Here is a 23499-nt window from a genome sequence, read left to right on the forward strand (position 1 = left end):
AGCTTCTATTTTGTATAATTTATTTATTTATTTAAAAGATTCATTCATTCATTCATTCATTCATGAGAGACACAGAGAGAGGCAGAGACATAGGCAGAGGGAGAAGCAGGCTCCATGCGGGGAGCCCAATGAGGGACTTGATCCCAGGACCTAGGGACCATGACCTGAGCTAAAGGCAGATACCCAACCACTTAGCCACCCAGGTGCCCCTATTTTGTATAATTTAAAATATTCCCACAATATATAGGAAACATCTAGTAGGTAATCCCCTTGGATATCTCCTAAGTACAAATTAAGTTGTCCCAAATCAGACTCATGACTTTCTAGACCTTCAGTCTTGTTCCTCTTTGTGAATGGCCAAGTAATTCATAATTTAGTGAATGTTCCCTCTCCCTTATCCCATATCCAATCAGTCCTGAATCTCTGTCATTTCTACCTCCTAAAAAGCTTTTGTGTGTATCCCATTCTCTTTATTCTTTTGGCCAGTACTACAGTTCAAGCCACTACGGATTGCATGCTGAATTTAGTCTTACAGCATAATTGGTTTCCTGCATGCTTGCTTGCTTGCTTTTTAAGATTTTATTTGTTTATTTGAGTGAGAGAGCACGAGTAGGAGGAGCAACAGGCAGATGGAGAGGGAGAAGCTGACTCTCCTGAGCAGGGAGCCTGATACAGGGCTTGATCCAGGGGCCATGACCTGAGCCAAAGGCAGATGCTTAGCTGACTGAGCCACACAGGCACCCCTCCTCCTGCCTCCTTTTAATTTATCTTCCTTTGCATCAATTTGTTCTCAACACTGTAGCCAAATTGAGTACACTAAAACGCAGATACTAAAAATCTAAACTGCCTTTTTTTTTTTTTTTTTTTAAAGAAAAGAGAAAGAGCGCATGTGTGAGGAGGGGAAGGAGCAGAGGAGGGAGAGAATCTTAAGCAGGCTCCTCTTCCAGCCAGGGCCTGATGTAGGACTCAGTACCCTGAGATCATGACTTGAGCCAAGATCAAGAGTCAGACACTTAACCTACTGAGCCACCCAGGCACCCATAAACTTCCTTTTTCTTTGTTTCTGTTTTGTTTTTAAAGATTTTATTTATTTGAGAGAGACAGCATGTGCAAGAGTATGAGCAAGGGGAGGGGCAGAGGGACAAGTCGACTCCCCACTGAGTTTGGAGCCAGACTAGAGGCTTATCCCAGAAACCTGAGATCATGACCTGAGCTGGAGTCAGACGCTTAACTTACTGAGCCACCCATGTGCCTCTCCCCTAAACAGTTTTTTAACAAGATTTACAGGACATTTTGGGATCTAGGCCCTGCTTCCTCTCCTGTCTCCTCTCTTGTCACTCTTCCTGCCACCGTTCTTCCCCTTCACCACAGATCCTTCAGCCAAACTAAACTGTTTTCAGTTTTCCCAGTGTACCAGATGGTGTCCTGTCTGGGATTATGCTTATGCTGCTTCCTCTGACTTTGTAGGTCTGTCTTCACTTTGGCTAACTTGTACTCATCCTTAGGACTCAGTTTAGACATCACTTCTTGGGGAAGCCCTCCTCCTCCCTTATGTGCCCATAGGTTTTTCTTAGTGCAGAAGTGCCCTTCCCATGTGCTCTCTGGCCATTTTGTGATCACCCACGTACCCTACTGTATCAGGATTCCCAGCTAGATGTGAATGAACTTCTGTAGAGCAGGGACTGTGCCTTGTTTGTCATTGATTCCTTAGTAACTCGTGTTGGGCCTGGCACAGTATGTTGTAGCTTAGTAGATACTTGTGAAATGAATAAGTGAATGATATTAATGTGATGATTTTTCACTAATCATTCTCCCCAAAATTATCTAAGGCAAGGCTATAAATTTTATGAATTGATTTTTATTTTAAGCTTGAGTTTTATGGGCATCCATACTAATGTTTAATACTTTCCTGTATATTTATTATATATTTTTATTTCATTTTCTTTTCATGTTAATTTTGTTTAGGCATAAATCATTTGTTTTTAATAATTCTTGGCTTATTTTCTTTTTATAACTTTGAGATTTATCCCTGCCTCAGGTGGAGGATGCGCTGTCCTATCTTGACCAGGTGAAGCTGCAGTTTGGTAGTCAGCCTCAGGTCTACAATGATTTCCTTGACATCATGAAGGAATTTAAATCTCAGAGGTAAAAGATCTGTGTGGTTGTATTCAAGCTTTGTGCTTGAAATGTTGCTTTTGGAGGGAGGATATGGCTTATTTTCGTATGCTGAAAGATAAAGGATGCCTCCTTTTGGGGAATTTAATTTTTAGGATCATGTCTTTATTTCATTATTGCTTTCTTGATGACGATTATGGGTCCTGGACTTTGTATTCACCCTGTTGGTTAATTTTCCTTAGCACTTCATCTCAATCAGGGAAGTAGAAGGATAGTGATGAGGCACCTGGTCTCGGAGTTGACGTAGGGTACCCTAATATTCTGGCGTGGTTCACTTGTTAGAGTAACTCGTGAAAACTGTGAACACACAATGATTTATCCTCATGTGGTAGAGAGTGGGTCCTGCTTGGTAGTTACTGCTTTAGATATGCTGTTGAGGATCTGCTTGTTAGGACTGTTATCGTGAATATATATTGTGTTCAACATTGTGACCAAACTTCTTTGAATATGAGGCTAAAATTGCTTTGGAATTTCAGAGTTCTTTGTATTTTGTTGATTTGGTGATATGCAGGTTGATTTTACCTGTTTTCCTATTCAGAGAACCTAGTAGAATGTGCATTTTTTTCTTACTAGGGTATTGGTAAAGCTTGCCACTTTAACTTTTTGTGGTGTGTGTGTGTGTGTGTGTGTGTGTGTGTGTGTGTGTTTGTATGTACATGTTTTGTTTTTGTTTTAATCAGCATTGACACTCCAGGAGTGATTAGTCGTGTGTCCCAGCTGTTCAAAGGACATCCCGACCTGATTATGGGCTTCAATACCTTCTTGCCCCCTGGCTACAAGATTGAGGTGCAAACCAATGACATGGTGAATGTGACAACTCCTGGCCAGGTTCATCAGATCCCCACCCATGGCATCCAGCCCCAGCCTCAGCCACCACCCCAGCATCCTTCTCAGCCTTCAGCCCAGTCAGCCCCAGCTCCTGCCCAACCAGCTCCTCAACCCCCACCTGCCAAAGTCAGCAAGGTGAGCACTTGGAATACGTTGCATCAGGTTAAATGCATACCTAGAAAGCACCCTCCTTTGATATTTCCCCTTTATATAGAATTTAGAGACATCAGTTGTGGTGATTTCATCAGAGAAGATGAAGTAGTCACATTGGTATAAGATGGTTCACATTTACCTTCCACATACTTAGGTTTCTGTTTAGATCAACACATCCATAACTTATAAAGAACTTGTTTTGTCCCCACCTCCTGCCTTGTGAACCCATGAGCATCCCAACAGATGGCAACTTTATTGTGTAGTAGTACTTTGATGGCACAGGCAGAAATGATCATCTGATAATCAGATTATGTTACTGCCCACGGGGTCATCATTTTATAAAAGTCACTCCATTTACCAGATTAGGTCATGGCAAGCCAAGCAGAAGATCCCGTTGCTGGTGGTGATGATGGTGGTGGTGTGTACTTGCTCTAGAACTGCACTGTCTGATACAGTAGCCTCTAGCCACATATGGCTGTGTTTAAATTTAAACTAATTAAAATAAATTCAGTTTCTCAGTTTTACTGGCTACATTTCAAGTACTCAGTAGCCCTGGGTAGCTTAGTGGCTATATTCTATAGGACAGTGCAATATGAAAGAACATTGCCATCACTGGAGTTCTATTGGACAGAGGTGGTTTAGAAGATTTTTATGTGGAATTCTGCAACAAGTGTCTTTTGACATTAAAGATCTATGGAGAGTAAGGGTTGATTTTTTTTTTTCTTATTCTGTTTGCACCTGTTGAGTGAGCTTAAAAATTGCATTAGAAAAATTCTTCCCTGTAATTCGAGATGTAGCCACTTCTCAGGTTGTATTTGGAAAATTTGAGACAAAAATATCTGTATTAGAGAGTGTGAGCCCTTTGCACTCCCCATGCCTGCCCAGTGTGATTTGAGTTGGGCCAACTGGCCTGGTCAGAGTAAATAAAGTACATTTGTTGATCAGACACCTTGTTTCTCTTTAGTTTGACCTTTCTTTCCTATGTCAGACCATCTGTATTTCTGAGGAGAATGACTTTTTTTCTTTTTAGCCTTCCCAACTACAAGCACATACTCCAGCCAGTCAGCAGACACCCCCTCTCCCACCATATGCATCCCCACGCTCTCCACCTGTCCAGCCTCATACACCAGTGACAATCTCGTTGGGAACGGCCCCATCCTTGCAGAACAATCAGCCTGTGGAGTTTAATCATGCCATCAACTATGTTAATAAAATCAAGAACAGGTTCCAGGGCCAACCAGACATCTACAAAGCATTTTTGGAGATTTTGCACACATACCAGGTAAGAGAGTTGCCCTTTCAGCGTGTCTTAATTAATCAGGTCACATGCTGAGGGCATCTGGTCTGAGAACTTGAATAACCATTATTATGTTCCCTAAGTTTTACTGGAAATCAACAGGTTAAAACCTGTGTGTTTATAAAACTAGTTTGATTTGCCTGACTCTAATTGCTTTGTAACAGCTAGGCAGGATTTTTAAGTTACTGCCCTGTGAAGCAGATGCTTATTATCTGGGCAGTTTAGAGGATGGTTTTTGTAGTGTAGTTCATCTACAGGAGAAGGAGGAGACATTTCTCTAATGTTCTGTGTGTTATTAGTTGGTACTTGTCCCCTGAGCCTTCACATATAATGTCCTACTTTTATTTATTATTTTTTAAAATTTTATTTAAGATTTTATTTATTCATGTGAGAGAGAGAGAGAGAGAGAGGCAGAGACATAGGCAGAGAAGCAGGCTCCATGCAGGGAGCCCGATGTGGGACTCCATCCCGGGACTCCAGCATCACACCCTGGGCCAAAGGCAGGTGTTAAACCGCTGAGCCACCCAGAAATCCCCTATTTTTTTTTTTTTAAGGTTATTTATTTGTTTAGTCTCTGTACCCAGTGTGGGGCTGGAGCTCATGACCCCAAGATTAAGAGTCACAAGCTCTTCTAACTGAGTCAGCCAGGTGCCCCTCTTCGTAGTTTTGAAAAAATTATCAGCCACCATTTTTCACTCACTTTTCAACTTAAAAGCTTGCAGTTAAAACGGTGCTAAGAACATAGATCTTTCTTAGGCACAGCCCTTAGTAGATATCTAATGTCCCAAAAAGTGTGACGAAGGGAGTTCTTCAAAACAGTGACCCTCTAATTTGCTACCTTCCCATTTGCAATTTCCTGTCAGAAAGAGCAACGAAATGCCAAGGAAGCTGGAGGAAACTACACTCCGGCATTGACTGAACAGGAGGTTTATGCCCAGGTGGCTCGTCTTTTTAAAAATCAGGAAGATCTGTTGTCAGAGTTTGGACAGTTCCTACCAGATGCCAACAGCTCGGTGGTAAGTTTTATCTAGAAAGAACTACACTGTTAGAATTATTATCTTCAATCAGTTAGGAAGCTGGAAACAGAAGGGGACTGTTTCTAAATTATAGTGCTGCTTTGGGTAAGAGAATTAATGTCTTGGATGTGTCTTACTTAGCTTTTAAGCAAAACAACAGCTGAAAAGGTTGATTCTGTGAGAAATGACCATGGAGGCACTGTGAAGAAGCCCCAGCTGAACAACAAGCCTCAGAGGCCCAATCAGAACGGCTGCCAGATCCGTAGGCACTCTGGAACGGGGACCACCCCCCCGGTAAAGGTGAGCATAGGTGACAGCGGCGCACTTGGGACTCTAACGAGCCCTGCCCATGGACCAGCTCTCTAGGGCTGTTCGTGTGTTCTGATCCTAAGCATGTTGCGAGTTGGGTCTTCGATAGTGAGTTGGTGTATGTCACAGAAACTTGATGCAGAGCTGCTTATCTGGCTTTGCAAAAGAAGGGTAGAGTATCACTGATTACACAAATTACCGAACTTTCTGAGTTTTTATTGTTTTCTCTGTGTTTTCTCTCTTCTTTGCTACTAGCCATTATGTCTTTTTATTTGCTGCCCACGGTTTCTGAGACATACTGATTTTTCCCTTCGTCTGATTTGATGCCTTCAACCTGCCCTACGATAATAAGAGGGAAGGTTATTAAGCTTGATAATTATTTCAGAAATAAGTCCGTGGTCTCTAAGGTCCTCCTGTGAGTAAAGTATATATACTTTGTGAGTTCTTTGGTCTAGAGGCCTTTGTAGGGTTGTCGGATCTTAATCTGTATCCCCGTAATCTCCAGGGCAGGACCCGACCTTCAGGCTGTAGCAGAGGGGCATCTTAAATTTGTTAGTGACCTATCACAGGATGCTTCTTGTTCTAGTGAACACTGACATCCTGCCTGCAAAAGCTAAGCCTGTTCTCTTCCTCTTTGATGTAACGCAGCTGTGCTAGGGAGAGAGCTAGATGCATGTTCTGAATGTTGCTTTAATGAATTCTAAAGCAACATGTAATGTGGAAGAGGTGGACGTGTCTGCAGAATCTAATTAATGAATAATAAAAGTGGAATTTCTAACAGTAGGTGAACAAGCAGACAACTGCAAAGACTGCCATGTTTGGTATTGCTCACACTTTTGAAAGACTATTGTTTAGTGTTGGTAATGGCTTTTCCTTTTGAAAGCAAGTTGTACATAGTAATAGTTTATATCTCTTTACTTTAGGGAAGAGCGTTACATGGGTAGCAAGAATCAGGTTGGCAGTTAAGCTCCACTCACATCAGTCCCCTCCCACACTGATCACCCTCAGGTGGAAACACTAGAAAAGGGGATGAGAATTCCCTACCTGCTTTTCTCCTTAGGCAGCATAAGCAGTAGAGGCTTTGGTTCTTAGAGAGTGTACTCTGGGGTGGTCAAGGTAAATGTGCTGCTTTTCTCAGAGTTTGTACATGTCTTCACAGGTAGGTGAGAGATGGCTTTTTAAAAGTGAAATTTTGCCTGACAGCTATGTCACGGCTTATTCATTCCCTTTGAGAAAGGAAGCTTAAATTGGTCCGAGTGGATATTGCTGACAAGAGAGAGTCATTCCTTCTCTTAGGAAAATAAACTGCTTCACTTTTTCATGAATTTTTTAAAATTGAATTATAATTAAAGGTTGAGGACTGATTTCTATCCACTTGTGGCAGTGTGCTCCAACTCTGCCTCCACTCTAGGATGAGGTAGCAGCGCTAGGTTCTAAATACAGTTACTTTTGGCTAATGAAAAAAGTAAGGACAGTCTGTTATCACAGTAATGCTGTGACCATTGGTAGAGATTATTTGGGAAATAGAATGATCTTAAGCCTGGGGCAGAGGGGACCCAACAGGCAAACTGTGAGATGGAGAAGGTGGGTGGAAATCCTTTAGGGTGTAAAGTGAGAGAGTGATTTGAATTCTCTCATTTGTTTCAAATTACTAATCAGTGATCAGTGATGGATCCACTGAACACAGATGAAAATAAAACCCCAGGAACGTCACTCTTTGGATCTTACATGTTGGTGTTTTTCCTTTTTTGCAGAAGAAACCTAAACTGCTCAGCCTAAAGGATTCCTCCATGGCAGATGCCAGCAAGCACGGTGTAGGAACTGAATCCTTATTTTTTGATAAGGTAATGATTAAATTAGATTTGATATAGGCTACTAATGGCAAAAGAAAATCACCCTGTCCCCAAGAAGACCTTGTTTTAGAAGCTTCAAGCTGATTAGGACTTTCTCCTTGTTATCATGGTTTCTAAGTTGTAGGGTCCTTTCAGGCCACTGGAACCGTAGCATTGTCTGTTTGGGTTTTGTGAAGCAGTTTACGGCATTTCCTATAGTGGAAGACTGCTTTTAAAAATGCATGATGTTACTCTTGAAAGATGTTTGGGGCTCCCAGTTGTTGATAATCCAAGTCTGTCCAGTTGTTGAGGACTTCAGATGACTTGTAATCTTCTAATTGCTTGTGGCATTTATTTGTGGTATCATATATAGGGTTTGTGTGAGTTTTGATTTACTTGTATGTTTTCAAAGTTCCCTAGGTGATCCTGAGACGTAGCCAGTGGTGCAATGACTGGTGTAAACAGTGTGTGTGGTAGATTGGTTTAACTCTCCTCCTGTGTCTGACTTCCTCCGTGGAGTCAACTTGATTAGCAGGCTGCTTTTATCGGGGTAATTGATAACTGTCAGACTTCTCACTGGCAGGAACCAGCCTGGATTGATCTGGTGCAGATTTACTCTATCTTGCACCTTTGTGTTTTTGCAAAGGGCAGGTGTTTTTAGCATATCTGTGATTGGCTTCTCCTGGGCTGTCTCCAGCCTGCTGTGCCTGAGTGAGCTGTCCTGCCTAACAGTTGAATCCCTGGCTCTTAGAATGGTTTCCGGGGGCTGCCTGGGCACTTGGAGGGAAATGCTGACAAGTGACAATGAAAGACTGGAGGGGTGCAGCATAAATAAGTTAAATTTTTATTTTTTTTAACATTTAAATTTTTTTTATTATTATTTATTTATGATAGTGAGAGAGAGGCGCAGAGACACAGGCAGAGGGAGAAGCAGGCTCCATGCACCGGGAGCCCGATGTGGGATTCGATCCCGGGTCCCCAGGATCGTGCCCCGGGCCAAAGGCAGGCGCCAAACTGCTGCGCCACCCAGGGATCCCTAAGTTAAATTTTTAAAGAGTGATGATATTTGTTTGTTCTTGGAGTACTTCTTTCTCAGAGGTAGATGCTGATATGTAGTTGACCCTTGAATAATGTGGGTTGAAAACTTGAGTGTAACTTGTGGCTTCCCCAAAACTCACTGTTAACCAGAAGCTTTACTGATGATATTTAATACTCAAGTAACACTTACTCGGAATGCTCTATGTATGATATACTGTATAATAAGCTAGAGAAAAGAAAATGTTATTAAAATCAGAAAGGAAATACATTACAGTGCTGTATGTCAAAATTCAGGTGTAGGCGGACACAGTTCAAACCCATGTTGTTCAGAGGTCAGCTGTATAGATGAAATGTCTGAAATTTGCTTTAAAATTCAGTGGTGGAGGAAATGGTTATAGATGAAATAGAATTTACTATGTGTTGATCATTGAGCCTGGGCCAGGTAAATGGGGTTCACTACACTGTTTGGTCTACTTCTGTGTGTGTTTAAAGGCTAATAAAAATTTAAAAGTGAGTATGATGTATAGTACCAAAAGTACAGTTTTCTTTCATCTTTAGCTTTGAAAACTAATATTCCATATAGTGTCTACTGACAGTTGTAAAAGTATACAGGAGCCTGGATAAAGGGTTATTGCTAAACTACTTGGTTTGGTGAGAATCTGTCTACAGTCCTCATTAAAGGACCACAATATTAAATATTTACTCATTTACTTGGCTGGATTGCTCATCTAGCCAGGCTAGTTTTACCTTGTGTATGCTATTGGACATTTTTAGGTTTTTGGACATTAAAATGTTCAGGATTATAAGTGGAGGAAGGAAAAGGATCAGGTCAGAGGGCAGAAGTGTCTTACTTAAGAAATTATTCAGGGCATCTGGGTGGGTCAGTGGTTGAGGATCTTTGGCTCAGGTCATGATTCCAGGGTCCTGGGATCAAGTCCCGCATCCGGCTCCCCATGGGGAGCCTGCTTCTCCCTCTGCCTCTCTAGACTCTGTCTCTCTTGAATAAATAAATAAAATCTTTTAAAAAGAAAGAAAAATTATTCAAGGTTACCAGAGTTTGAAGACAGTGTTGACAAAGAGTCTTGTTGTAAGCATCTGTTAGAAGCAACAAAAACTAGGTTAACTCGTTTTTGGTAGGGTAACTAGGTATCATCAAATAACTGTTTAAATTTCCCCAATCTTGTGGGACTCTTGGGTGGCTCAGTGGTTGAACATCTGCCTTTGGCTCAGAGTGTGATTTCCAGGTCCTGGGATCAAGTCCCACATCAGGCTACTCTCCTGGAACCTGCTTCTCCCTCTGCCTGTGTCTCTGCCTCTCTCCCTGTCTCTCATGAATGAATAAATAAATAATAAAATCTAATAAATAAATAAATTTTCCCAATCTTTTATTTTTTATTTTTTAAGATTTTATTTATTCATGAGAGACACGGAGAGAGGCAGAGACATAGGCAGAGGGAGAAGCAGGCTTCACACAGGGAGCCCCATGTGGGACTCGATCATGGGACTCCAGGGTTATGCCCTGAGCGAAAGGCAGACACTCAACTGCTGAGCCACCCAGGCATCCCAATTTGCCCAATCTTTTAAAAGGAGTCCAGGATCTTTTGATGCCCCATCTAACTGTTTCTCTTCTGATTGTCTCCGTAAGGTCCGAAAGGCTCTGAGGAGCGCAGAGGCCTATGAGAATTTCCTGCGTTGTCTTGTTATCTTTAACCAGGAGGTGATATCTCGGGCTGAGCTTGTGCAGCTAGTCTCTCCTTTCCTGGGGTAAGTGGAGTGAGGGGCTAAGTCCTGGTGTGCGGTATGGAGGTGGGGGTATGTGATAAGCAAAAATAATTTTGATCATCCTAAGTCAGTTAGTTGACTCATAAAATGTCAGTGTCATAGGAGTCCTCTGGGAATTCTTCTAGTTTAACTCTACAGATGGAAAAATAGGCCAAGAGGGCATTAGCCAAGACCAGTGGTTTCCCAAGGCGCTGACCAGTGTTGGATGTTTATAGAGACCAGTCTCTTCTAGGGTTCTAGAATTTTGACTGTATTTGATAACCTAAGAATGATCTGAGCATTAAAGTGGTCTTCTCGATTAGAAGAACAGCGGGTTATTGCTTAGTTTCAGTGTAGCTCTTCCATCAGCACCCTGACTGGTCTTGGAGTGCTCTATAAGAAGAAGGGAAGCCAGATACTCAGAAGCAGGACTTCTTAGGCAGGAAATAATAATTGTCATTGGAATTAGTCCCTGGTAGCAGAGGGGACCAAATTTGTCCCTGGTAGCAGACCCAAAACCAAATAGTAGCAGCCATACCTCAGGATAACTGCACCATGCTTCTAATCGCTCACCAGTTTTTGGTTTGATTCTTCAGGAAATTCCCTGAATTGTTTAATTGGTTTAAAAACTTTCTGGGCTATAAGGAGTCTGTACATCTGGAAACCTTTCCAAAGGAACGAGCCACAGAGGGCATTGCCATGGAGATAGATTATGCTTCTTGTAAACGGTTGGGCTCCAGCTATCGAGCCCTACCAAAGAGTTACCAGCAGCCCAAGTGTACAGGACGGACTCCTCTCTGTAAAGAGGTAAGGCCTTCCCTAGAAAGGACCAGCCCTGAATTTTCTGCTTCCTCCGGAAGGGAGTGACACCAGGGTTCGAGAATTTATGTGAATGAGGAAATCAAGACCCTTCTCTGTCTTTTCTCAGAAGAAAATGTTATGTGCTTCTATCCAGAACCTTTTCCATCTTTTGCAAACTTGCTAAAGGTGAAAGCTGTAATGTTAGTAGTTTTTCCCCATCCCCTAGGGTTGTGTCTGTCTTTACTGAGAATGCTTAATCACGAGAAAGCTTTGTTACACTTTGGCTTCAGTTTCTCTTCTTTTACCCAAAGGTTTTAAATGATACTTGGGTTTCCTTCCCTTCCTGGTCTGAGGACTCCACCTTTGTTAGTTCCAAGAAAACCCAGTATGAAGAACACATCTATCGTTGTGAAGATGAGCGCTTTGAGGTACAAGCTCCTTTATCATTTGAAGGTTGTGGAAATGAGAGGCACTAGATGCTAAAATATCTTAAATATAACTATCTGTGAGGCTTGGCTTTTTAAGACTGAAGAGCCAAAAGCTTATGTTCTTCAGTAGTAAATGCTTTATGAGTTCATCAATATATTAGTAATATCTTAGGGCAAATGTGACCTATCTAGGCCACTTTAACCCTTTTAAAGTTATCCATTGATGGCTGAATAATAATTCCTTGAATTTTTAATGGTGTTTTAAAGGTTATTGTGTTTTACAGGGTATATGAAACAGTATCTTAAGGCTGACTAGACTTTCTTAAAGAGGTTTAATTATTTAAAGTGTGTATTATTCTTAGCGGGTATCTTGACATGGTTAGCAACCAGCTCTCCTGTGAGAACTGGAATTCTTCTCTCTGTATCTGCTATGGATTTGGCTCCTTGTGAAAGAAAGCGAAATTAGGGCTTTATTTCAAAGTAGTTGGGAGGGTAAGAGGCTGGAGTAAGGGAGGTGATAGTCTGTGTACCAGGAGTAGGAGTACTAAGAGTGGGCTTAGAATCCCTGGTGTGTTAAAACGTCTAGCTCACTGATCTCATCAACAAAAAATGTGTTTGAAGAGGTAAAATGATGTGTATCATATTTAATGTATTTATTATATAAAAGTGGCCTCACTTACACATAAAAATGAGAGAGAGAGAGATCTTGCTCTTTTTTTAATCCATGCTGATTTAGCTCTGCCAGCCATCCCCCTTCACACTTTACTCAGCTGTTTCTGGCATGTCTTGAATGAAAGGCCACATGTTGCTTGGCTACTGGCAGGTGACTAGCCCCAGTGTTCATGAGGAGTTTCAGCCATTTGCACAAAATAAAATCATGACATGCTAACTTCCATGGAAAGTTTTATCAGGCTAAAGAAAGCATTTCCTTGTTTACCTATGTTTAGTAAGGTTAGATAAGGAGGTAGAAGGCAGAGATTGGCATCTTTTTTCTGACAGGATGTTCCTATTCTCAGCTGGTGTGCCTGTGAAAGGCAACCACTGCATTTCCCATTTGTGATTACAGGAATGATGATGAAGGTGTGCGTGCATGTGCTTAGGATGGGCTAGTTTGAAGGAGCATTCCATTATACATCAGGATAAGTTACTGATCCTGCAGTGTGGACAACCCCCAGATTTCAGTGGGCTTGAAAAAACATGCCTTTCTTGATCATGCTACATGTGCTTTGATATTTGGTAGGAGATCCTGCTCATCAAAATTACTTTGGGGACCTAGGCAGACCAAGTATCATCGTCTTGAATATTGTGAGTCACTGAAGGGAAAAGAGCTCAGAAGTCTTACCCTCTTAGATGCTCTAGCTTAGAAGTCACAAACATTACTTCAACTCACCTGTCCACAAACTCATTGCTATAACTAGGTAGATGACTCTCTTCTACCACAAGGGAGCCGGGAAGTTCAGTTCATCACTTGTCCATAATCAGGTGAAAGGGACCAGAAATACTGGACAAAATGAGTACCACAGTCCCCAAGCTAGATTTTTTTTTTTTTAAGATTTTATTTATTTATTCATGAGAGAGAGGCAGAGACACAGGCAGAAGGAGAAGCAGGCTTCCTGCAAGGAGTCCCATGTGGGACTCAGTCCCGATCCCGAATCCCAAGATCACGCCCTGAGCCGAAGGCAGACGCTCAACCACTGAGCCACTCAGGCGTCCCCCAAGTTAGAAAATTTAAGGAACTCTCTTCTTCCTTCTTCTTCCTTCCTCCTTCTTCCTTCTTCTTCTACCTGAGAGAGTGCACACACCTGAGAGGGGGAGGGGCAGAGAGAGAAAATCTCAAGCAGATTCCATGCTGATCCCTACCTCGGGCTCAATCTCACAACCTAGAGATTCTGACCTGAGCCAAAACCAAGAGTTGGACACTCAACTGACTGCACTACCCAGGCGCCCCTAGGGAACAATTCTGTAGACAGTTGGTTTATAGGGCCTCGAGACTTGCTGTTTACTTCATTTTCTGTTTCTCATTTAGAAAATCTTGTGTGAAGCCTAGGAAAAGAGTTATTAGAGGTTGCCAGTCATATCCTTAACCAGATATGGCTAGGCCTTTGCCAGAAAGTAAGTGCAAGGAGTTCTGTTAAAATTTAAATGATTACCCACAAATACAACGTTGAAGTCCTTAAGGAATGATAGTCACTGCTCTTATTACTGGATATAGAACAAGGCTATTAAATATTTAAATATTTTAAGTTACCCTGAGAAACCTTACACATAATAATGATTTATCTTGGGCAGCCCTGTTGGCTCAGCGGTTTAGCACTGCCTTCAGCCCAGGTCGTGATCCTAGAGACCCAGGATCGAGTCCCACATTGGGCTTCCTGTGTGGAGCCTGCTTCTCCCTCTGCCTGTGTCTCTGTCTCTCTCTCTCTCTCTGTGTCTCTCATGAATAAATAAATAAAATCTTTAAAAAAAAAAAAAAAGACTGATTTATCTTGAATGGTCTTCTGAGGATTGTTGTGTGTTTTGTTTCATTTTATTTTATCATTTGTAACAGGTCTTAGCAATCCAGGAAAGGTCAGGGGAAAGTGTCAGTAAGGTTGCCTCCTGTGAGGTCCCTCTGATTTGGGGTCAGTAGTCCTACACAAAGCACATTGGTGGTGTTAGAAGTAACGACTACCACTTTTCTATCATTTATTGGATATTATGTGCCAGGCCTTGCACTAAACCCTTTATTTGGGTTATATCATTTCATCTAGAAAATAGCCTCTGAGAATAGGTGGTGTTATCCCTACTTTATTGATAAGGAAATACAATTTTGTGTGGCTGCTATGGCAGAGCTAGGATTCAAGTCCAAGGAATTTGACTCCGTACTTCATACTCCAGACCGCTATTCTATTCTAAATCCTGAGCACACTTTGTCTTTTGCTTTAGCTTGATGTAGTTTTAGAGACCAATCTGGCAACGATTCGGGTTCTGGAAGCAATACAGAAGAAGCTTTCTCGCTTATCTGCTGAGGAACAAGCCAAATTTCGCTTGGACAATACCCTTGGGGGCACGTCGGAAGTTATTCATCGAAAAGCACTCCAGAGGATATATGCTGATAAAGCAGCTGACATCATCGATGGTCTGAGGAAGAACCCCTCCATTGCCGTCCCAATTGTCCTTAAAAGGTAACTGAATATGTTCTTCGTGCTTTAGTGTGCTTCGTGGCAGATTCGGTGTCCCCTTAAATACGGCCTTCATTTTCAACCTGGTTATTCCATGAGGCCTCTATTTCACCTTAATGCTGGTGGTTGGAAATTAGGTGCAGCATGGGATAGTGGAGCTTCTTGAAGGGTTTCTGTGTAACCAGCAGTAGAGAACAAACCTTGAAAGTCCACAGTGGAATGCTCTGTGTGTTTAAGGGAATATTATTTTAAAATACAGAAAAGAACAGAGCAGAATACAGCCACCCACATTCCTGCCACTCAGTACTAACCATTGTTAACATCTTTGTTTTTTAATAAGAAAAATCTCTTAAAAAAAAAAAAAAAAAGAAAAATCTCTTTGTCTTTGTAAAATTGATGGTTTATTTAAAAAGACTTACTAGCTTGGCATTTACCAAGAACATCTTACCTCCTGACAAGCCTTCGGCCTGAGGTGTACAAGGGCTGTTGTACCCACATAAGACCAGGCATCAAGGAGGAGGCCAGACCTAGGGTGAGCCCCAGGCTCCTTTAAGTCCATGGCTCTTTGGACCACATGGAATCCCAGCTAACAGCTGGGTCCTCTTTCAGTTCCACCTGAGATGGTGGTGCCACCTGAGACGGGTGGTGCAAAGAAACTCTTGTCTGCTGCACAGCTCACAGATGCCCAGATTTTATTGTTCCTCCCCAGATTTCGCTCAAGAGCTGGCACAGGCTTTTCCTCTTCTTGCCATGCCAGCAGCATTTAACTTTGGCTTTGAGACTTAGGATATTCTTCAGTTCTAGTGCTGGTTTTGATTTTACTCTCCTCTACACTTCTAGAGTGTTAAGATCTGTTGTTACCATCAGAAATTCCCAAATTGTGTGCAAAGGAGCATTACTGTGCAAGTTCTTTGCTCTTGGACTTCCGCATTTATATTAGCATAGTGAACATTCTTAGCAGTCCTGCAGCAAAGAGATGTGCTTGTTTTAGCCGGCCAAGAAAGTAAACCCCCTTTTAAGGGTATTGGGTGGAATGATATTGAGAAATAACTATTCAAGGTAAGATTTCTGACTTTGGGACAAATCACTTCCCCTAAATAAGTCCTGGAGGAGTAATTTCCTCATGTAACAGTTCAAGCCTGGATTGAATAACAATATAACAATTTGAGTAACAGTATCTCAAGTTGCCGATAATTTTGACAGACCTGTTGTATCTTTTGACTTTTGAAAGAAAGTAAGTCTGACACATTTCCCACTTGGAAACCCTTAGAGAGTAGGCGCTGTCATCCCTATTTTCCCAATAAGGAAAGAGAGTCTAGTATGGCAGAGCCAGGATTCAAATCCAAAGAGTTTAACTCCCTCCCTTAGAACTCCCACATCCGAATTCCCATGTCTTGTCGTTTCCACACCCCCCACCCCTCACCAGATTGAAGATGAAAGAGGAAGAATGGCGAGAAGCTCAGAGAGGATTTAACAAGGTGTGGAGAGAGCAAAATGAGAAATACTACTTGAAGTCTTTGGACCACCAGGGCATCAACTTTAAACAGAACGACACCAAGGTCCTGAGGTCAAAGAGCTTACTCAACGAGATTGAGAGCATCTATGATGAGGTGAGTGGGAAGTTTCTCTATCTGTGAGAGGACCCCAGTCTTTATGTTCAGCCTGGCTTTGATTCCTGGAAATTATCTTTGTTATATGAAAGAAGACCCTCCGAGACAAGGTGATTCTTGCTTCAAAACTGTCACAGACTTCTTTCTATTCCTGATTCCACATTTTAAATCTAAGCCTCACCTTTATTCCTAAGCTGCTTTACTAGTTTCCCAGTTTACTATCCTGGCTTCGTCTGTGCCTGCTGCCTCCCTCCTCCACTTGTCTTCCCGTCTGTTTCCCTCAAAATGATACCTTGTCTCCATTCACGTAGCTCCTCTCAACTTCCCACAACTGAAACACTTATCATTAATCTCCAGACACTTTCTAATCGTTGTTTATTCAGGATGCTTACCAGGAGTGTATATAGTACTGGGAGTCAGGGTACAGAGATGATTAAGAAATTAATCCTGCTTTCTTGGACAAGCTCACAGTCATGGGGTGGGGATAGAGAGACACATAAATATAGTATGATCGAGAATTCCTAAAAGTTATGTGATCTTGAGTTTAAAAAAAATGTTTTTGGACAGCCCCGGTGGCACAGCGGTTTAGCGCCGCCTGCAGCCTAGGGCATGATCCTGGAGACCTGGGATCCAGTCCCATGTCAGGTTCCCTGCATGGAGCCTGCTTCTCCCTCTGCCTGTGTCTCTGCCTCTCTCTCTCTCTCCCTCTCTCTCTCTCTCTCTGTGTGTGTCTGTGTGTGTCTCTATGAATAAATAAATAAATAATCTTTTAAAAAAGTAAATAAAATAAAGTAAAATAATGTTTTTTATCATGAAAATGTCAAACATACGTGAAAGGGGAGAGAGTAGTAAAATGAGCTCTTCTATAAGCTTAAATAAGCATCTCTATTTTGCCAATTGTTTTAAATCTGTCACCTTCCACACCCCTACCCCAGATTCTTCTTTTTTTTTTTTTTTTTTTAAGATTTTATTTATTTATTAATGAGAGACACAGAGAGAGGCAGAGACATTGGTAGAGGGAGAAGCAGGCTCCCCATAGAGAGCCTGATGCGGGACTCGATCCCAGGACCCCAGGATTGCAACCTGAGCCAAAGGCCAGATGCTCAACCACTGAGTTACCCCAGTGGCCCTCACCCAAGATTATAGACCTCAAGTCGTAGGCCTCATGTTGTATCCTCCATATCCATAAATACTGATACAGAATTTTATTTCATTTATTTATTTTTAAAGGTTTTATTTATTTATTCATGAGAAACAGAGAGAGAAGGAGGCTCCATGCAGGGAGCCCAACACGGGACCCGATCCCAGGTCTCCAGGATAATGCCCTGAGCCAAAGGCAGGCGCTAAACTGCTGAGCCACCCATGCCTCCCCACTAATACAGAATTTTAAAAGATGGTCCCAATTTTGTCCGATTGTCCCCAGTAAGTCTTCACAATCTAGAAGAACCACTAATTACGGTGTTAAACCACACCTCCCACATTATCTAGATCTGTTTCTGCAAGTTTCAGATTAGAAAACAGTTGCCACTATGGTTGATAATGGCATGTACTGCTGGCGCCATCTCGTAGGTCTGTTTGTTGTTGCTGGAGATATGTCATATAATACTTTGCGTCTCTCTCCTATTAGAGGCAAGAGCAGGCTACAGAAGACAATGCTGGTGTACCTATTGGCCCGCACCTCTCACTTGCATATGAAGACAAACAGATTCTGGAAGATGCTGCTGCTTTGATTATCCACCACGTGAAGAGGCAGACAGGCATTCAGAAGGAGGACAAGTATAAAATCAAGCAAATTATGCATCACTTCATTCCAGATCTGCTCTTTGCTCAGAGAGGTGATCTCTCAGATGTGGAGGAAGAGGAAGAAGAAGAGATGGATGTAGATGAAGCCACAGGGGCAGCTAAGAAGCACAATGGTGTTGGGGGCAGTCCCCCAAAGTCCAAGTTACTGTTTAGTAACACAGCAGCTCAGAAGTTACGAGGGATGGATGAAGTGTACAACCTCTTCTATGTTAATAACAACTGGTATATCTTTATGCGACTGCACCAGATCCTCTGCTTGCGGCTCTTGCGGATTTGTTCCCAAGCTGAACGGCAAATTGAAGAAGAAAACCGAGAGAGAGAGTGGGAACGGGAAGTGCTGGGCATAAAACGAGACAAGAGCGACAGCCCTGCCATCCAGCTGCGTCTCAAAGAACCTAGTGAGTGGCTTAGGCTCTTGGTTTCTGACAATGTGAGGAATTGGGGGCCCTCAGAGCCGAATTAGACTCGAGACTGCTTTCTTTTAGACATATAGAGCATGAGCAGGCAGGCCTAAGAGCCTGACCAGGGTTCAGATCCTAGCTTGGCAATTGACTGGGTGTGTGACCTTACTTCAGCTCCCCATCCTGTGTGCCTATAAAATGGAGGTGCTCCTTTATACTTTGTGGGTTTGTTGGGGGAGTTGGGGAAAGTATGCAGCACCCTGTGCAGTGTTAGGATCATGGACGTTCAGTGGCTGCTACCATGGACACTTGGGGAGGGGCTGGCAGTTGTCATCAGTTTCCCAAATGGCAGATCTTTGGTGTTTTGCAGAGTGTATTCAAGGACAGGGTGGGACTCAAATGTCACAGTCCTTTCTGCTTCATGACAGAACATAAATTCCTAGTTCATGCCTAACAGATGCAGATTTTCTTAGATATGTTTGGGCAACTTTAGCCACTGGAGTCCATGGCTCTTAATAAATAGAAATAGTTTATGGAAAGGAGATTGGAAGTCAAGAGATGGTGTGAGAGAGCAGATCAGACAGGACAAGAATGAAGATAGCAGAGGAAAAGGAAAATAAATGCAAACTGAGGAAGCCACTACATGCTTTACATAATTCTAATTCTCTGTTGCCTGCTTCTACTTCTAGATAATATAAATTACGTGTTTGAGCTGTGAGCCAAAAACTTTTTTCATGGAGCCTTTCTTCTGTGCCATAGAAGAAACAGCCAGTCTGTGGAGTGGATTATTTTATTTTACTTTATTTTATTTTATTATTTATTTAGATTTTATTTATTCACAAAAGACACACAGAGAGAGGAAGAGACACAGGCAGAGGGAGAAGCAGGCTCTATGCAGGGAGACCGATGTGGGACTCGATCCCCGGGGCTCCAGGATCAGGCCCGGGGCTAAAGGCTGGCACTAAACCATTGAGCCACCCAGGTGCCCCTGGATTATCTTTTTTTTAAAAAAACTGTTTAAAACAGTTGCTGATATAAGAAAACCCATGTGTGGCCCTAACTTCCTATCTGCTGAAGAGCTAGTGACACTGGATATTAATGTTAAAAGCCTTTATTTTGATAATCCTAACCTGAGAGAGACAACTTTTGGATCTCAGGATGGTGGTTCCATCTGCTTATGTAGAAATGAGAGCAAATGGCTTATTAATCCTGTCTTGACCACTGACTCAACCTGATTTGAGGCTTACATTGTTGGGTCTTGAACAGTGACACCAAGCCTTGCACTGATTATAGCTCGTGCGCTCAAGTCTGGCTTAAAGCTCCTAGCTTTATTCTGGCACAAGGGCATCTGTCTAAGTAGCACAGCCCGTGCCTTTGCTATGGGGTCTGAACAGGTGATACTCTGATGGAAGTTAAGCCGGTTGCTTTTAAAGCATTTTGTATGTCCTTGATGAACTCATCAAACTTGAGATAAATGGAGATGGACTTAGCTTTTGCTTTTCAGAACTCTTTTTGCCTTGAGTTCTGAAGCAGACTCCCTGCTGAGCAGGTAGCCCAACATGGGGCTCCACCCCAGAACTCTGGGATCATGACCTGAGCTGAAGGCAGACGCTTAACTGAGTGGACCACCCTGGCACCCCTCGCTGAGTGAACTTTTTTTTTTTTTTTAAGATTTTATTTATTCATGAGAGACACACAGAGAGGGGCAGAGACACAGGCAGAGGAAGAAGCAGGCTTCTTGCAGGGAGCCTGATGCAGGACTCGATCCCAGGACCCTGGGGTCATGCCCTGAGCCAGAGGCAGACGCTCAGCCCCCAGAGCCACCCAGGCACCCCTAGTGAACTTTTTCTTAAGGTGCAACATACGTACAGAAAAATATACAAATCCAAATTGTATAGCTCAGTGAATTTTTACAAAGTGAACTCACCTGTGTAACCTGTACCTGGATCAAATATAACCAATACCCAGTGGCCCCGTCATGCCCCCGTCTTGATTGCCAGCACCAGAGATCAGTAAATACTTCTTAGAGAAGCAAAGGCAGAGTCCTTTCATGCTTCCTTTTGCACTCTGCTAGTTGCCAAATGTTTAACAACTGATAAGATTCTAGCTGCTGGTTGAAGTGATTCATGTGCAGCAAGTACAGATCATTTAATGTAATTTGTGAAGTACAACGTTGGGAATCCATTTTTAAACAGAAGGACTTTGACAAATGTAGATTACTTCATTATTCATAGGGGATTTAATTTGGGTTCCTATTTCTCTGTTCCTGAGAGGTTTCCCAGGGCTGGAGTGTGGTGCTGTCTGCCTTTTCTCATCTGCACTTTATGCTTCATTGAAATAGCTTTATGAGCAAGTGACCCATGTGAGGAATGCTCTCTGCAGGCTGGGAGGGCAGGTTCCTCTCAGCAGGAGAGCCAGCAACTTTATGAAGAAACTTCTTCCCTGGGATGTTCTGCTCTCCTGTCAAGCAGAGCCCCACGGTACCGTAACGATGTGTCTTTTTGGCACGGACACAGCGTTACAGCCCCTATTAAAGTTACAGGGTCACTCTTGTCTGAGAGACCGCACTGGCCATTGTAGCCACCTGTCAGATTTCATCACTGCCTACGGCAGATTGAGTGTGTGTGTTTGAATACCTAGGGCTTGTTCTTGCAGTTGCTCTTTAGGCCAGCTGCAGGATCTTGCCCTGCCCTCTCCTCTGACCTTCTCGAGCAGCGTAAGGCCTCACCTCTCCCATCTCTCCCACAGTGGATGTTGACGTAGAAGATTATTACCCAGCTTTCCTGGACATGGTGCGGAGCCTGCTAGATGGCAACATAGACTCGTCACAGTACGAAGATTCTCTGAGAGAGATGTTCACCATTCACGCCTACATTGCCTTCACCATGGACAAACTAATCCAGAGCATTGTCAGACAGGTGAGGGCACAGTGGAGGCTGGGTTTGGTGAGGGAAGAAGTACTTACCTCAAAATGGATGAAGGAAAGAGAAAAGGCAAGATTTCTGTTGGAGGAAAAAGGGCAGTTTGCTCACACAATGGTGTTTATGGACATCCGGCTCTTGAGGCAAGGGGGAGGTCAACGTGATGTCGGATCTGTCCTGTTAACAGAGTGGGAGTACTTCAGCCGCTAAATTGACTCCTTTGCTCTGCTCGGTAGGCCCTCACAGTTGCATGAGCCCACCGCCGACCCAAGGCGTCACCTCGTCCCTGCTGCCTACCCGTAGAGCGTGCATTGGTGCTGGCCCAGCCCCTAACCTTATCTCCCAGCGGGGAACTCTCCCCGGTAACGCTTCCACTTCTGTAGGTGTTGGTAATTCTGTGTGCTTTCCTCATTTAATATTTGAAGTTCTTTTTTGCAGGAAGGGTTTCATACAACATCTTTTATAGTACTGTGTCTACCTCTTTATCTGAGGTTTCACTGGACTTAGATTTGTGGTTGATTTTGTGGTTTGTGCCTGTAGCCACCCTGTGAGTTTGTAAATACGTTCTTTAAAGCAATGATCATTTTAACAGCAAATACGTAGTCAGGTTTCCACTCTTTTTGCCTTGAGTTCTGAATTTCAGAAAGGATCATAATGTATTATTGATGTGTCACTTTAAAGTGTGAAAACTTGACAAAGAAAATTTTATTTTTTAAGATTTTATTTATCTGACAGAGAGCATGAGCAGGGGGGAGGGGCAGAGGCAGAGAGAGAAGCAGACTGCCTGCTGAGCAGGGAGACGGAGGCAGGGCTCAATCCCAGGAACCCGGGATTATGACCTGCGCCAAAGGTAGACATTTAACCGACTGAGCCCCCGGACGAAGAAAACTTTGAGAGTCCTCATTGCCACTGTGGGGGAAAAAACTTGTTGCTCAGTGTTTTCTTGGAGTAAAATATGGAATTCTTTGCAAAGTATGCAGGCTTTTTTGCCTTGAGTTTGGAAGGACTCGTGGCTCTAAGTGTGCTGCTGCTATAGCTAGAAATAGTCTTTCCTACTGCCAGCATAGCAGCTGTAAAAATCCAGTAAAATTAACTTTTTCAAAAACCAAATACAGGTTTATAAACAATAAGATACAATTAATCCATTTATTTATTTATTTCAATTAATCCATTTATTAGAAGCTCCTGGTTATGATTTTGAGTAATACATAACATCTAATCTTTTTTTAAAAAACTGGTTTTGTTCAGAAACCCAAATACAGTGTCTCTTTTTTTTAAGATTTTATTTATTTATTTTAGACACACACACGAAGGGCAGAGGGAGAGAGAATCTTAAGTAGACTCCACACATCATGGAGCCCGAGTCAGGGATTGATCCCACAACCATGCGATCACATTCTGAGCCAAAATCAAGAGTTAGACACTTAACTGAAAGCCACCTAGGCATCCCTGCCACCCAGTGTTTTTAGAACATATGTTCATGCTTTGCATCTTAACTCCTCGATTGGAGGCATATCTTCTCTCATTCTCATCTTGATTGATATTCTCCCAGAGTTCATTGCCGACTGGAGGTAGAACATATATTTCAAGGTCAAGCCATATATTTACCTTTTCCAGAGTACAGTTGATAGTTGAACAACAGGGCTTTGAATTGTGCTGGTCCGCTTACATGTGGATTCTTTTCAGATATAGCGCAGCACTGGAAATATATTTTCCTTATTAATAGTACTTTCTAGCTTTATTATAAAAATATTTATAATACACGTAACATACTTAATATTTCACTGTTTATGTTATCAGTAAGGCTTATCAGTCACTAGTAGGCTATTGTAGTTAGGTTTTTAGGGAGTCAAAAGTTATATGCAGATTTTTGACTATGTGGAGGTTTAGTGCCCTTAACCCTCACGTTGTTCAAGGATCAACTGTAGTTTAATAGGGATTTGTCTTAACAGGCGGTCTCACAGA

The 23499-nt window shown here is 42.5% G+C and overlaps 1 protein-coding gene across 3 annotated transcripts in view; it reads left to right on the forward strand.

The window, feature by feature from the left end:
* Positions 1-23499, forward strand: part of SIN3A (SIN3 transcription regulator family member A) — a 70503-nt gene that overhangs the window by 26138 nt on the left and 20866 nt on the right. For all 3 annotated transcript variants that reach the window (XM_041744062.1, XM_041744061.1, XM_041744063.1), the window contains 13 exons: positions 2039-2145; positions 2856-3138; positions 4187-4438; positions 5317-5469; positions 5611-5769; positions 7533-7622; positions 10294-10412; positions 11006-11216; positions 11522-11638; positions 14564-14802; positions 16226-16409; positions 18037-18610; positions 21362-21531. In XM_041744062.1, coding sequence (XP_041599996.1) covers positions 2039-2145; positions 2856-3138; positions 4187-4438; positions 5317-5469; positions 5611-5769; positions 7533-7622; positions 10294-10412; positions 11006-11216; positions 11522-11638; positions 14564-14802; positions 16226-16409; positions 18037-18610; positions 21362-21531 — 2658 coding nt within the window. The remainder of the gene's footprint in view (positions 1-2038; positions 2146-2855; positions 3139-4186; positions 4439-5316; positions 5470-5610; positions 5770-7532; positions 7623-10293; positions 10413-11005; positions 11217-11521; positions 11639-14563; positions 14803-16225; positions 16410-18036; positions 18611-21361; positions 21532-23499) is intronic.

The sequence above is a fragment of the Vulpes lagopus genome, chromosome 2, assembly GCF_018345385.1.
Source record: "Vulpes lagopus strain Blue_001 chromosome 2, ASM1834538v1, whole genome shotgun sequence".
NCBI lineage: Eukaryota > Metazoa > Chordata > Mammalia > Carnivora > Canidae > Vulpes > Vulpes lagopus.